This window comes from Atractosteus spatula, chromosome 4, assembly GCF_055471065.1.
Source record: "Atractosteus spatula isolate fAtrSpa1 chromosome 4, fAtrSpa1.hap1, whole genome shotgun sequence".
Taxonomy (NCBI): Eukaryota; Metazoa; Chordata; class Actinopteri; order Semionotiformes; family Lepisosteidae; genus Atractosteus; species Atractosteus spatula.
This window is the reverse complement of record NC_142709.1, coordinates 30647459-30663453: the sequence shown is the minus strand read 5'-3', so window position 1 is coordinate 30663453 and position 15995 is coordinate 30647459. Positions and strand designations below refer to the sequence as shown.

Sequence of the window (15995 nt, the reverse complement as noted above, 5' to 3'; positions counted from 1 at the left end):
TCAGTGTAGGACATTCCCTTGAGCCCTGGAATGTAACTGGTTGCTCTTCTCTGGACTGATTCCAGAGCAGCATCTTTTTCAAAACATGGCAACCTAAATTCTAAACAATTTTCTAACTGAGGTATTATTAGTATATTGTACAGTTTTAACATAACATCCCTTGATGGAAACTCTACACCTTTAACTATATATTCTAACATTTAGTTTTTCTTTTTTATTGCTTCCCCTCATTGTTAGAAAGATGTAAATTATGTCAACATAAACACCTCAAAATTCCTTATAAGTAGCCTCTTCATACTCTATGTAATGTACTTGTTAAACAGTACCAGTCAGGTGTTCGCATAGTCTCAAATTTTATCTAAATCTTTCTTAATTGAATTTGTTGCTTCTAGTTTTTCTAGAGTTTGTTAACAAGTTTATTAACTTTACTACAATAAAGATCATTGATATCAATTAGGAAAAGCAGTGCTCCTAGTACAAATCCCTTTGGTATTAACACATTTGTGCACTGAGACCTTATCTGTACCTCATCTTGTATTTTGTATCCCCAAATGCCTACCATCTGTAATTTGAGAATTTTTCATGTTTAAAAGCCTAATAAAAATTTAATTACACCACATTTCCAACTACTTTGTTGCTGCTGGTTCAGAGAACTCTTCACAGGATAGTTACGCAAAACTTACTTTCCTAAATCCTTGTGGACTATCTATCCCCTAAGACCTAAGGACGTTTGATTTGATTTGGCAGTTTAGAACATTTCTTATTCTGAGGCAACGGAAAGCGTCTGCAGTCTTACCTAGGTGCCTCCTCCACCACTTTCTGGTTTCTCCTCTGGATGGAGCACTCTCGTTCATTCAACCAGAGCGCATTGCCCTGCTTGTCAGCAAGAACCTTGAAAAACAAGACGTGCAAAGATGGCGTCAGTTACTTGCTGTATGTTCAAAAGAAGGCAGAAAAAATTATTTGAGAGGATTGGACTTCAAAGATCTTAAGAACCAATTTAATCCTCACCGCTTAACATCAAGTGTCCAGGTGCCCTTTCAAGTACTGGACATTTCTGAGAATTTTTTTAAAAGAGCAGGTAAAAAGGATTAACTTAGAGACCATCAAAATAAAGCTGTGAAACACTGACCGCAGGGATTTTTTCATTTATTCCCTTCAGACACGTTTTGTGCATTATAATAAACTTGAAAGGATTAATGAAGGGATCAATCAAACAGTTTAACAATATTTCATATAAAAATAAACATTAATAATAATAATTGCTTACACTTATATAGTGCTTTTCTGGACACTCCACTCAAAGCGCTTTACAGGTAATGGGGACTCCCCTCCACCACCACCAATGTGCAGCATCCACCTGGATGATGCGACGGCAGCCATAGTGCGCCAGAGCTCACCACACATCAGCTATCAGTGGGGAGGAGAACAGAGTGATGAAGCCAATTCATAGATAGGGATTATTAGGAGGCCATGATTGGTAAGGGCCAATGGGAAATTTGGCCAGGAAAACGTTGAGAAACGCCCTGGGATTTTTAATGACCACAGAGAGTCAGGACATGGGTTTTACGTCTCATCCGAAGGACAGCGCCTGTTTACAGTATAGTGTCCCCGTTACTATACTGGGGCATTAGGACACACATGGACCGCAGGGTGAGCACCCCCTGCTGGCCCCACTAACACCTCATCCAGCAGCAACCTTAGTTTTTCCCAGGAGGTCTCCCATCCAGGTACTGACCAGGCTCACACCTGCTTAGCTTCAGTGGGTTGCCAGTTGTGAGTTACAGGGTGATATGGCTGCTGGCTTAAAACATTGGATGTCCATTATATTCTAAAATTTAGGGTCAACAGCTCTGGCTCATAAAAGTCAATGAACACTTATAAAAGAAATGACACAAGGAACTGGAACTCAATCAAACCACTAGAAGTACAAAGCATAGCATACAGAATCAACATGCCTAAACCCTCATATTATGATGCTATGTAAGGACCTAAAGTAATACTTAGGCAAACGATAACATTTTAACATACATCCAATAAGGAAATCTACTTCCATACTTCCATGAGTATCCTTCATGGAAAGGAAAACAACCTTGTTCCCTAAAAAATCTTTTAGTCCTGGGGTCAATTCCATGCACACTGTGAGATTATCAGACATACACATGGGTTTTGCCCATGGGCTTTGGTTTCCTTTCATCATCCAAAGACATGGTGACATGGACACAGTTAAGCAATCTGGTGCCTCTAAATTGTCCTTGTGCACCTGTGTCAGAGTGAGTGTGAGAATGTGCCCAGCAGTGGACTGGTGTCTCCTCCCATTCAGATGAGTGTCCAGGATAAGCTCCAGTCTGCCACAACCTTCACCAGGAATAAATCGCTGTCTGATAATGGATTGATCGATAGATGATCTTTCATATTAATTGGCAATTGACTTCACTGCACCTTATCACAGGTCCTGCAGTGAGACCACAAGAGGACAGCACATAACCATGGTCTCCGTTTGTCTGTCAGGGAGGTCTGTCAGGGGGACACAGTCAGGAGTCTGCAGCAAGCCTCACTTCAGAAGCTGTCATCAGGTCAGGTAACAGCCAGGACCTTGTGGCTCCTCAGTACATCTGATAATCTCACGTACCATCACTCACATTACAGGCCAGCTCTCCTCTGTTATACAGGGTTTAGTAGCATCGCTACCCTGCTCCTGTCTGCAAGGCTGCAGAAGGTATCTTTTAAATGGCTTGAACTTTCCCCATAAATACTAAAGGACACAAATTTTTTATTTTTAATCTAAACGCTTAATTGTTTCTTAAAAACATTTTCAGTGAGTGATCAGCTTAAAGAGATGTATTCAAGACCAAATATAAAAAATCCAGTTCGGCAAAGAATGATATAAGATAAGATCACTTTACTGGCCATATACAATTTCTTGTATTAGGAATTTGTCTTTTCGCATACCCCAATTTGCTCTCCTGAGACACAGACAGGAAGAGAAGCCTGGGGTCAGAGCGCAGAGTCAGCCATTTATACAGCGCCCCTGGAGCAGTTGGGGTAAAGGGCCTTGCTTAGGGGCCCAACAGAATAGGATTCCTCTGCCGGCCGTGAGATTCGAACCAGCAACCTTCCAGCTACAGGCGCAGATCCTTAGCCGGTGGCTCTGATATGGACATCCTGCACATGCCAAGCGTTCCAAATGTCAAAAAATCAATAGTTTTTACATTGTAAATGATAGACTATCCAGACTATGGCACATGAAATGTAAATGTTTAGAATAGAATGCTTCAATGAAAGCCATGCTATGAGTAATCTTAACTCTCAGGGACAGTATGTCAATATATTTTTAATCTGAAAGACTGAAAGGTCTACAAATAGGCCTCAAGGTTCTCCCACCTAACTCCCTTGGTGCTTGGCTGTTGAATTCTCTGATCACGGAAATCAATCAGGCTGCTTTTCAAGAGTTGCCTAGATAGCACCCAGTGCATCACACTTGTATCACCCTTGTTAAAATGAGGGGGAGAAAACATCATCACCCAAATCAATTGTTATGAGTGAATAGACTAGACTGGGAAATTCTATAATACTAAAATGTCATGAGAAGCATGAGAACATTTTAAGGTAATTAAGAAATTTCAATGACAAAGTCATAAATCTCAAAATATCTGGCACTTTAGCCAGACCATGTACTGACTTACTTGTATTTCTATGTGTCGTGGGTTATCGATAAACTTCTCAATCAATAGCCGGTCATCTCCGAAACTTGAAGCTGCTTCTTGGGAAGAAAAGCGAAAACCTTCCCTGCAAGCACAGACAGAACAATCATTTTTGAATGCTGAAAAGCAGAAATGTGCTTAGCTAAACAGAACTGGCGTGTGCATATACATATATATGAATGGGATCACAAACACCGGCATCAATGAAAACATTTGCTATTGTTATTGTTGTATATTGTTGCTTCTCTGGGCTTGTCTTTATTTTTGAAAGAAGTAAATAGAGGACAAGAAAAGAATTCAACACCTCAGGGTATCACACACTTTTTGTGGATCATGATCACTGTTGGGGGGGGGGTTTCTAAACTCATCTTTTTTTCTGGAGAAGAAGAAGGGGTGCTCCTAGTTAATTCTTCATCAAGATATTTTGACTCATTTTTAATAATACGGTATGTAACTCATTGTAAATTCATATATAACTATATAAGTGTTTTTGCACATACTTCAGAAAACCTCACCTTCAAAATGTGTGGTCACCTAAACAGCCTCAATTTCTAAAACTTCCCAGTACCATAATTATCCTTCAGAATTACATGCCTGAATACGGAGGAAACAAAAGTTTTGAGAGCCATAGCCAAAACCCCAATAACTATTAGGTTGCAAGGAACAGACCTCAATTTGAGTCACTATGTACAGTAAAGCCGTCAAACAACTAGGGATTAAAACCTACACCATAAGTGAGGAGCAGCAGCGTTTCTGTTACAGTATATCCCTGAGCAAGGTACTTCACTGATTTCTCCAGTAATTGTCCTGTTGTATAAATGGGCATGTCTAAAGTTATTGCAAATGAAAGTTTGTTCTAAACTGACTTATCTAGGTAATTAAAGGATTAAAAACAACAGGCATGTACTTATTAGGCATTCTTTTATAGTAATTCCACTAGATTCCTCAGATTGGTTTTTCTGGATTAACACATCTTTACACACTGAAGCATATGCTAAATAAAAATCCCCACTCTTCAATCCTTTTTCATAAATCAATATGCTTAATTAATTAATCTATACATCACAACAATGCATAACGCAGGTCTCGACAGGCATTTATATAAATAAAAATAGCAAGCCCATCTTTTGCACCCTGATGCAAAAGAACACATACTATAATAAGGAATAAAAGAGGCAGAATTCAGCCTCGTTTTATACTACTTCTGGTCTGGTCTTCTTTTGTGATCAAAAGACATCGAGTCATTAAGATGAAAAACTCAATGAAACAATGCACCGTATTATCATCACTATATCTGCAACAGAGCTACTGACCACAAGATACCATTATTAAATGCAAGTTTTTAGAATATTGCCAACAAACATACTTGTTTACAGAAAAAAAGCAAAACATCCAGGGCTTTTTGTATTGATGTATTGTGTAAAAGGCAGAATTTTGCAATGCAGAAATGTATGCACTAAAAATACCTAGCTGAGCAAATGTTTATATTCTGTTTCTAAATATACATTTAAGGAGCTCAGCAAGGAAGGATCATTACTTCTCTCATTCTTGCTATCCCCTTGGAACACATTCACACTCCTCTCTGAGAAAAAAAAATGTTAATTCACATCCCAGTTCACAGAGAAGTGTGAATTTGTAAACTACACCATGGAAAAAAAGGAGCTTATTAATTTCCATGACCGCGTGCACTTTTGGAAATTACAGAGAACATTACAAAATTATGTAATTTTTAATTTATTGGACAAAATTTCTGATGGGGTCAATACCCCTCCTTTGCATTATCACTACAAAATGAAAGAAATAACAGACAGTCTTTACTTAAACTGTGAATCGTTTCTGAACGTCCTTTATTTATTTGCTTTATTTTCCACAGATGAAGAATGATACTTTTGCGCTAGATTTTAGTAAGAAGAATACTTGTTTGCTTTTACTGATAAATGCTGTAGTGGTTCACTTACATTACAATAACATGAAAACCAGTTAAGCACAGAACCTAGATATTGAAATGTCGTATGCTCATTTTAGGCCTCTTTTAACTTGCACACAGCTGAACAAGCCTAAATAAGAACACTGCAAATGCACGCAGATCCCAGTCATATTAAAATGAGCAGACTTGTCCTAAAGTCGTTGTTTTGCCAGAGACTGATAAGAGCTGTCTAGAGCAGGAATGAAGACGGCTAGAGTATGTATGGCAGCCTTCTCTTGCTCACCAGTAGAGGATGTTGCAGTCAGTCAGCCTACCAAGGAGGCTGAATTCTACTCTTCTAAGGAGCTGCAATTTTTTTTAAAATATGACTGGACCCTTCACGCATGTGTGTATCGATTTATGCATGTGCATAAGTACATAAAGAGATGCTATCACTCCCATCCAGCCCCATGGCCTTGTGAATGCAGATGGGAGCCTTCTCTTCACAGGCTTTCATGAGCTGCAATGGCAGCTGACAATAGCTATCATTTGGGTATCAGCCCACCAACTCCGAGAAGACATCAGAAAGTGGTGAAGGGAGAATGGGTCAGCTTGGAAAAAAAAAAAAGGGGGTCCTCAGCTGCATCCTTTGTCCACCGGCTCAAACTCAGCACCACTCCACTGGCCCAGTGAAGTCTCCCTTTAATTAGCTGCTTGGGTACGCTGTTTGTTTTGACATAGCAGGAAAGGGAACTTGACCATGACTAACAGAGAACCCTTCAGTGAACACCAGCACAAAAAAACGATACATTCTCCTTTTATGCGTTTTGTTGTTTTTTTTTTCCGTTGTTCGTTAAGTTTGCTATGAAAAAATCCAATTAGGTTAATTTGAAACAGCCACAGTGTGAGTACTTTATCCATTCAGACTACAGATAACTAACCTAATTAAGACTAGCCTCCTCTCTTAAGCTCTTTTGAATTTGCAAATTAAAAATGTAGCTCAAGATTAGATTGGATTAGATAGCAAATGCAAATGGGAGCACTTTGTCTTTAAATGCCACTAAATTGTTTTCTGCTCCTTCACCACCCAGTTTTCACGCCGTCTGCTTCGAGACGATTTAATGAAGGCAGAGGAGAGAGGGAGGGAAAAAAAAGGAAAGCTGGGAAAAGGGACCATCTGGGAGAGCTGGCTCTGTGTAAACAGTGACAAACAGGAGTGAATGGCATTCCAGTGATTTTCACTAACATGTGAAGCAACGCTAGCTGTTTGGTCTAATGGCACCCTCTCCAACAGTGTAAACAAAAACAACATGCCTGCTGGGCTCTGTTTACACCAGTCATCTGCCTGTTCCAGCCCACAGGACCACCCCAACACTCTCCATCTTACAGACCCCTTTGAACTTTTTTTTGGCGGCAACATTTATCAAATTAAAATTCAACTGAGGGGCAGTGCCCCCCCGCCAAGACAGCTTTGCAAAAGGTACAGTCCCAAAGCTAAGGAAAGACCCTTAAGCTCAACGCTCCCATTATACGACTTTACCTCCGGTCGGGAGGATGTGCCTCCATCGATAAGCAGTGAGACACTCACTGCGGAACAGCGTTCGTGTTCCACCAACCTTCAAAGCTTTTCTCCAAACAGCGCTGATTAGCTCACCGGTTCAGAAAATGAACAGATTGCAGTGAACGGAGTACAGGGTTTTAAATTTTGCAAAAGTAATGAATAGCAATGTTTGCCAAATGTTTAGGAAGTGCCAGAAACAAGCAAAATTCCCTTCTCATCGAAATTTGCAAGGACTTCACAAATTAAAGTCAGGCTAAGATACTGCCTCCCTTAATTATAGCTAATTACAACAAAAAGTGCAGCTTCGAGAGTATACTCAATACAAATTAGTGCAGGAGTAACTACTGAATCCATTTATTGTTCAATTGTTTTTTGCTATTGATTGGTACATTTTTACCACCTTTTGCATTGTACTTCTTGTTGCAATCCCAATTCAGCAGCACGTACAAGTAACACAAACCATGTAATCTATTTCTATTTCAGCTTAGAAACACTAAGGACACCATTGTGGCACTCGACATGACTCTGCCGAGATAAAAGTTCCAAAGGCTGCAGAGCTGTGAAATCTGGAGAAGCTCTGCTGCGTCTCCCCTTCCCTCAGTCATCTCTCTTCACTGACAGGTAGCAGCAGTGGTGATGGAAGCTGGGTAACGGGTATTTTTTCAAGGCTTGATTTTTGGACAGGGTCTCACCTGGTCTCTTCATCATCCCAGGCTATCCTCATGCCTTTCCCTCCACCACCTGCTGATGCCTTGATCATGACGGGGTAGCCTATCAGTGGGGAACAATTAGACAGAAGTTCAGGCTTTGATCATTTGGTCATGTGAACATGACAGCTGACCATATGTCCAATATAATACTGAAGACAATAACCACTTATTAAAAAAAAAACATCCAAAAACACATTTTCCGCAAAAAACAAGGGAGGCAGCAGCTGCTTGTGCATTTTAATTTAAACATCTGGAAATTAGAGATCGCTGAAACCTTTTCCCATCCTAAAGTCTTGCACAAATGTTATCTGGCATATAAACACATAGGTCCAACTTTAGATATGTGCAAATAGCTGTAATGGGTTTGTTTTCAGTTAGGTCACCAAGAACAATCAATACAATCTGCACACAATATCAAAACACTTGAAGATATACTTTGTATTACAAGCAAACATTCCGCATGTTTGGATTTTAAATTTTAATCTGAAACCGATACAAATTGTCACAGTCTGACAGCAAACTCATAACTATGGCATCAGTGAACCCACAGCACATAAAATTAGAACCAGCTACCTTGCTTGCAATGAGATTGCAACACAAGTTTTAGGGGGTTAAACTTAGTCTAACAGATGAATATTTCTTTTTCACCTGGTAAACCTTCATGTACATAAATTTAAAATAAAAAAATAGCTGTTAAGACGTCACCAAATAATAAGCAGCACCACTGCTGTAAAGAGTAACGTGAATAATCAGCATGGTCCCCATAAAGAGACGTATAGAACATCAGAACAGCTAAAACCAAGGACTTACCAATTTCCCTTGCAATTCTGACAGCTTGGTCTGCATCCTGTAGACGCAGGAAACAAGAGTCAACATTAATCCCAGCAGCTCTTGCACATTGTCCTCAGGGCAGCTATATATTGCTCTACTGTCTCCTTGGATTCATTTATGGTTAGATTTTACAACCTTCTGACCCTTTTCATTTGGGGCAATGTAAAATTAATACCATCAGTTGCAAAAGCCAGTTCTACATCATTATAATTTTACAACACCACTCGAAAACAACAAGGAAAAAAAAAATCAGCTGAAAAAAGCTCCTGGAATTACAGGACATTTCTGCACATTTTGGTAGAGCTGTCTAAAAACAAGAGAAACCGATTATTTTTCATTTATTTCTTGTATGACAAAGATGTCATGAAAGCCTTGTCACTCCCAACGTGTTCCTGAATACCTGAAAAATCTACTGGGGTTGTTGTCCTCTATGTTGTCAGCAGGGGGAGTAGATTCTCTATTGTTTTAAGTTTTTTAAATTGATCCTAAATATAAACAGCAGCTCAGGGGAAACAAACAAACAAGCAAGACAAAGCACTGATTTCCTTTTGATGGACAGATGCACATTTCAGTTTCACAACACAATTTACTTTAACTATAAATGCAAAAATCAGCTTTTATCATCTACCAAGTACCTTTTAGTATTCCATAGAACACCAAATGATGAAATAATACTACCAACAAAATTCCTGAAGTTTTAAAAGTGCAACTTCACATTGATAGGATGCACAACTTTTCAAGCACAAAAAACAGCATTCGTGCTACAGAAAAGTCAATGAATGATTATTATTATTATAAGTGCTTATACATTTCAGAAAGATGCACGCTGCAGGCATTTGCTTACAAAACAGCATGCATTTTCAGTATCTGAAGGTCTCCAAAACTGTTTAAATATAGTACTTCTACTATATTTCTTCAAAAGTTCCACAACCACAAACTAAGCATCATGTACATCATAGCCTATGCTGTATCTTTGATGTGAGATTATTTATTATATGACATATAAATTCTATGACTGATCTCAGTACTACAAGCATTTCTGCATCTTATTTTGTTGGGTTTGGGTTAGAGTGAACTACTACATTATCTGGCCTTGTTATATCACTTATTTTTGCAGTTCACTAATAGTTTGTAAATTGCCTTATGCAAAGGCTTTGGCAGAATAAAAACTGTGCATAAGCTGGAATGTGTAAGGAGTTAGGTGCAGGAACTGTCAGCTGGTTGGTGTGTCTAAAGCAACAGGAGCTGACTTATGAACATTAAAATGAAACCCGATAGGCTTTAAAGCTTTCACTGCAATCCCTTCTGAAAGCTGTCAAAAGTTTGGAACTTTTTTTTAACAAAGCAAAATTCTGAAACCAGAAATTCAGTTCTTTGTATCCTTAAAAGAACACAACGTGACTAATATTAAGAAAACAGGTTTTTAAAGGTTTCAATATTCAGTTAAAACAAAAAAAAAGACGACTGGCTAAGGAAGCTGGCAGAAAATTTAATTTCCTTTCATTAACTTGTCTGCTCCACAAATCAGAGCTTGTTAAGTTCAAAGAGTTCCAGAGAGCAGCATCAGTTATGTGAGTGCCCCTTTCTTTTTTGTGTGCTGGATGGAAACATCTACATTTACTAATGAGACATTTCTAATAGACATTTGGTTTATGTAGCCGATCAGTGCTGCTGAACACCGTTTTCTTGTGATATGATGTCTTTCAGCCCATCTCTGTTCTTTTGGCATCTTCTTTTATTTATTCTCAGAGATGTAAATGTAGGGAGAGGGCAATTCTGGAATGTTAGTGGTCTCCACACATTGGGATTTGCAAATCCTTTGTTCCTGTCTGTGACAGTTATGCGAGAACACTTCTCTTTAACAGCCACTCTGTCAGGAAGTGTTAAACCTGCCAAATGCAGACAATTAGGGTCTCTTGGACAAAATGTATGAGGAGTGATGACTGATAAAGCCCTGCTATTAAAGCAAAGGAGGCAACTTTTTAAATGGCCTTTTTTTCTTGCAAATCATACCTTATTTCTGAGAGGAGCAGGGAGCAAAAGTTAAATAGGCTCCTTCACTCCTTGATTGCTCACCTATTTAACCCTGGTCTACCATCTATTTTACAGCATTTGTCAAAAGGAACTGGAGATGTAAAGACACAAAGCAAACCTCTCCTGCCTCAAACTAATCAAGTGCTGCAATGAGCTCTGTAACAGTGTAACACCAGCAACAGGGAACAAATATTTCTTCATCATTCTTTTAAATACCATGCAACTTCTTTATGACACTGACAACTCTGAATACAACTGTACCTTCAACCACTCAAATTATCCTAACACAAATGATAAAATAATGTAAAGCACCCCATTTCCCCCATCACCCATGATTAAGTAATATATAGGAATTGGTCACTGTAAAAAGATATGGACACTTTTATAACCTTTTTTTATTTTATGCACTGGTTTTTAAGGCTTTGTGCGTATACAGCACTTCCTCCTGTGTGACCATTGCAGGGCATTTAAAAATCTGTAATAAACATAAGGACCCCAGTATACATCCAACAGAATCGCCTCACCTTGACCACCCCATCAAAGCCAGGAATGGTGTTGACCTTAGCATTCTTGGCTATTAATTTGCTTTCAATCTTGTCTCCCATGGCTTGAATAGCATGTGTGTCAGGTCCAATGAAGGTGACACCTTCTGCTGCCTGTGGAGATAATGAAGGCTTTAACTTTACAACAGAAACATATTAGACAGCAGCTGAGCATTCACACTTACAGGAAAGCACAACAATAATTGTTTATAAAACCCCCATTTCCCCCCTTTTGTACAGACTGGAAAGATCCACGCTGTAAACAGGCCCTTTAATTAAAACAAACACGTGCGTGACTGCTGCTCCTGTGAAGAAGGCCACAGCATTGTGCTCGCTGTTGTCATGGCACACGACACGATTCTCTGTGTTCCCCTTTCTCTAAATAAATTCATGTTTTTGCTTGGAGCAAGAGAGTGAGGATGCTTAATTACTTTTTGACATTTTGACAATCTTAAAAGCAAAAAAGACTATCCAGATATAATTAAAAAGATCTTAACTGTGCTATGTTGCAGGCTACAGTCATAGTCTTTGACATAGCTGTGCTAGACTTTCCACTGCAGGACTGCTAATTTAGTGGCAATGACCAATTACTATTGGTCCGCAGAGTATAAATCAGGACTAAAATCAGATAAGGGGGTAAATTACCACTATAACAGATTACAGACCACTACTAAGTGGTTAAAGTGTGAAAACATTTTCCAGAATTTTCTAGCGATTTTGATGGTGAAAGGTATTTCTGCTATGGTATATTAAAAAAACTCGTTTTTGTTGGACCACTGACATGACAGGTACAAAATAACACTGTTTGAGAATGCTCCATTTTATGCTTAGTATTGAGTAATACAGGTTGTCAAGGGTAACCATTCAGATACAGTTGGTCCATGCATACACTGATGAAGACACAAGCATGAATATTATTTTGAGTGATTTCTCTTATTGTGCTTTGAATGATTGTTTCCACCCCTTAAGGGTGAAAGGCCTTTGTGAAAAAAGGGCCTTTCTTCATTCTTGTTGTTCTTGTGATGCAGAACGATATCACTTCCTGCCTGCAGTAATTAGGCCTCAGGCCTCTAATAAGAGGACCAGAACCAGGTTTTAGCCTATGTGGCCATGAGAGTTTTCCCATTGACATTTGCTTTGACATTATTAAAGTGTTTCAAACTTCAGATTTAATCCAACTAAATGAAAAATGTCACAAAAATTTTTGTAAAATTATATGGGACTTTGTCAAGAAACCATTATATATAAATGCTAAAAATATTATAAATGTACTATAATACAGTCAGCTACCCTTAACCTACACATACTCTCAAAAATTAAGAAATTAGGTACTAATGTATTTTAGGCCATTAGCCTGTAGGATTCTAGGAAACCTAATGGCTACTGCAACTAATGTATTTGAAACCTAAGGCACTGAGAGCAAAATATTTCAAGTCAGAATAGGATTTGAAAACTTTCTAATATGCAAATATACACTGATCCATCACAAATAAAATGCACACATGGACATTTAAATTGCTCATTAACAAGAAATTCTAAACAAAACCTTAATTCTATGTCTTTTGCTGATGCTTTTACATAATTCCTTTTTTGACATTGGTATGTTTTTACACCAAAACCTAGCTAGGAGAATCATACATTGCACACCATATCATAATTTAATAGCAAAACACATACATCAGATACAAAGAGCCCAACAAACCGATTATGTACATCGTTGTGACTTTTGACAACTCAAACCCCTTGTCTTTATAAATTTCACTTTCCCCCGCTCTGCCTTCTGTTTACAACAAACAAATTGGTTTGTGGGGGGTCTAGCAAGCATCTTCCTGGTGTTAAGAACTCACAGTCACCAGATAGCATTCCACACTGTGTGATGTGTCCCTCCCCCCCCCCCACCCCAAAAAAAAGGCAAAAAGAGAAAATTCTTGTAATTGAGGCACATAGATGACTCAAAAAAATCTCTCAACTCACCTATCCCCTTCAATTTTATTCAAGCTTCAGTCTTTACATAATAAAGAAACCTGTGGAACTAATCCCCACAAATCTTTTCTGCTTTCCTGCACATTCCTCCAGGCAATGCAGCTCACAAAATGCTTCATTTGCATCCTTAAACTGTACAAACTGTGAATAAGCCTTTTTAGCTGCAAATGTAATTACATCTACATTTCCAGAGGAGAACAGAAGGTTAAACAGCCTTCTAAGATTCATGTTAACTCATCCCTTTTTCTTGCACCATCAACAACACAATGAGCCAGGAATGCAGATGTTCCTTCAAGCCATCTTATCACTTCAATACAGTTGAAATTGGCAGTGGAAATGGAGGTAGCTGCTGATTACATGCAGATAAACGCACCAAACAGAATCAGTGGCCTTTTACTTAAACCTATCAACTTTAATCCCCTCCTTTTTCTCCTTTATTAGGCCATAACTCATCCGCAGAACAAGAAAGACCTGAACATACCTTGCCAGCAGTAGCCATAATACATATTTCAGTACTCTGGAATGTCACATTAGGCTTCACAAAGATGTACAAGGGTTTTAGGTTTATTTCTTTCTTTTCGTGTTTAATTCTATTTATCCCCATTCCACACAAATGCAGAAACAAGGCACACATACATATATTACAAATATTTCTAAGGAGGATTGAGGTTCAGATAAGTCCTGGGTCTCCTTCAGGTACTCTCCCGTTCAGAAGGGAAAGAGCTCCACAGAAGATAAGTTCAATGTTTCTTTAACGCCCCGGTGTAAGAGTCTGCATGACAGATATGTTCTGACAGTGGACCCAAAATTCTGCTTTTAATATAATATAGAATTATAATTTCATTTATGCTAATCAACTTCAATTCGATTTTTTGCCTAATTTAGAGTGTCCACCTCTAAATTTGTTATTTGGATTTGTTAAAAAGGAGCACTTCAGGCAAAGAAAGGTAAAAAATCATCATATACCTTTTTTCAACTTCCCTCTGTAAACACTTAATAACTTGTGTTTCCTTCATCATCTCATAGGAACAATTCGAATTATTCTAAATAATTTAAACAATGCTTCTCACAGTTCCGTTCCAAGAGCTACTTTCTATCGAAATAAAGAAAAATGCTACTTCTTTTTGGAACTTCACATTTTTACATCTTGCACTGGAGAACTATAAAATTTTGTCCTACTCTATAATAAAGATGGAGAAATATGAAACAGAAACATAAAAGTAAAAGAGAAACAAAAAAGTTTAAATAATTTTGTGTTTTAAGCTGTTTAAATGTAGACTGCTGTTAAAACAACTATAACACCATGTTTCATAAAATTGGACACTACTTCCACCTAAGCCACCACTTCACTTTTATTCCTGCAGAATAAAATTGGAACAGCTGTATGGAACAGAAGCAACAACACAAAACAACAAAATGCTTTCTGCTACAGTTATAAACAAAAATATGAAAAACACATTTGGATACCTGCGATCTATTTTCATACATAAGCATCATAGACAGCTATCACTTGACACTTACAGATAGAGGTGGAATGTTCTCATTGGGGCAATGCACTGAATGGAGTGCTGCACGGACCTTTATTAGGACCACTGCTCTTCACTGACAATCACTGATATAATGATATAAATCAATATGTCAAGGATTTAGATTCTCGTATAGTTAGGAATCTACTCAGGTTTGCAGATAAGAAACCACTGTAGAAAAAGCTAATTAAATTCAAAAAGATTTAGATGAACTTCAGAGTGGCCAAACACCTGTTCCCACATGTTACCTTAGTCTTATTTTTTTATGTCAACCATTATTGTGAAACTCTACCAGGAAGCATTGCTTCACTACAAGAGAGTTCAAGTATTATCTTTACTCATTGGTGAAATCTGACAATTTCACCTAAAGTTTTAAGGACTTCAAATAGTTAATGGAGAAAAAAAATAAAATCAAATTATTTTTCATAAAATGTTAAGGCAAAGGGTATCCACCTAGAATATTATCTTAGCACGTACTTTGAATTTCTGAAAACAAAACTATTACTTTGTTCAAGTTGCTGCCTTTTCAGAATGCATTCAGAATTTTTTCACATTATAAACAGGCTCATGAAACAATTCATAAATATAATATCACCATTATTCTCGGACAGCAGACAATGAAATCTGAATAACATACTAATTAACTATACAACTATTGTTCTCAGCTTTATGTAATCTATAATTCCTTCTCATTACTGTGCTTTCTACCACTACTAATGAACTACTTTGTACCCTATTTAGAGGATGAATCTCAGTTAAGTCACTCTGTATATCTATTATCTCCATTTTAAATGCATTGTATTTCCATGACTGCAGTGTTTTTGTACCTTGTAACAAAATAAAGTAATATAAGGTTTGAAGACTGGCAAAGGACAGCAATTTTGAGGAGCAACTTGCAATAGACATTTCACTTCCACCATCCTGAAATAAACTAGTGATTAAGATACTGAGGCTTTTATTTCCATGGTAACACGTAATAAAGTTTTGAAGATGCTCCCTTCGCAGTCATTAAGGTTTTAATATACTGTGTTGTAGCTAGCTTCGTCCTTAAGAGGCTATTTAACACAGATATTTAAATGAAATCTTCGGAGACAGTTGTGTTGCTGTTTTCTTCCGAATTTACTCTTTGTAGTTAAATCTCTATGCAATCGTCTTCTAACCCAGAGTCTCTGGAGAAATCGAAATGCTTTGATCAAAT

General features: G+C 37.9%; 1 protein-coding gene across 1 annotated transcript in view; it reads right to left on the bottom strand.

Moving 5' to 3' along the window:
- Positions 1–15995, bottom strand: part of pcca (propionyl-CoA carboxylase subunit alpha) — a 164552-nt gene that overhangs the window by 117318 nt on the left and 31239 nt on the right. Inside the window, exons 7-11 of the mRNA XM_088913845.1 lie at positions 11271–11402; positions 8692–8728; positions 7864–7942; positions 3687–3789; positions 797–891 (exon numbers count right to left, since the gene is read on the bottom strand). Of these exons, the coding sequence (XP_088769971.1) occupies positions 797–891; positions 3687–3789; positions 7864–7942; positions 8692–8728; positions 11271–11402 (446 nt within the window). The remainder of the gene's footprint in view (positions 1–796; positions 892–3686; positions 3790–7863; positions 7943–8691; positions 8729–11270; positions 11403–15995) is intronic.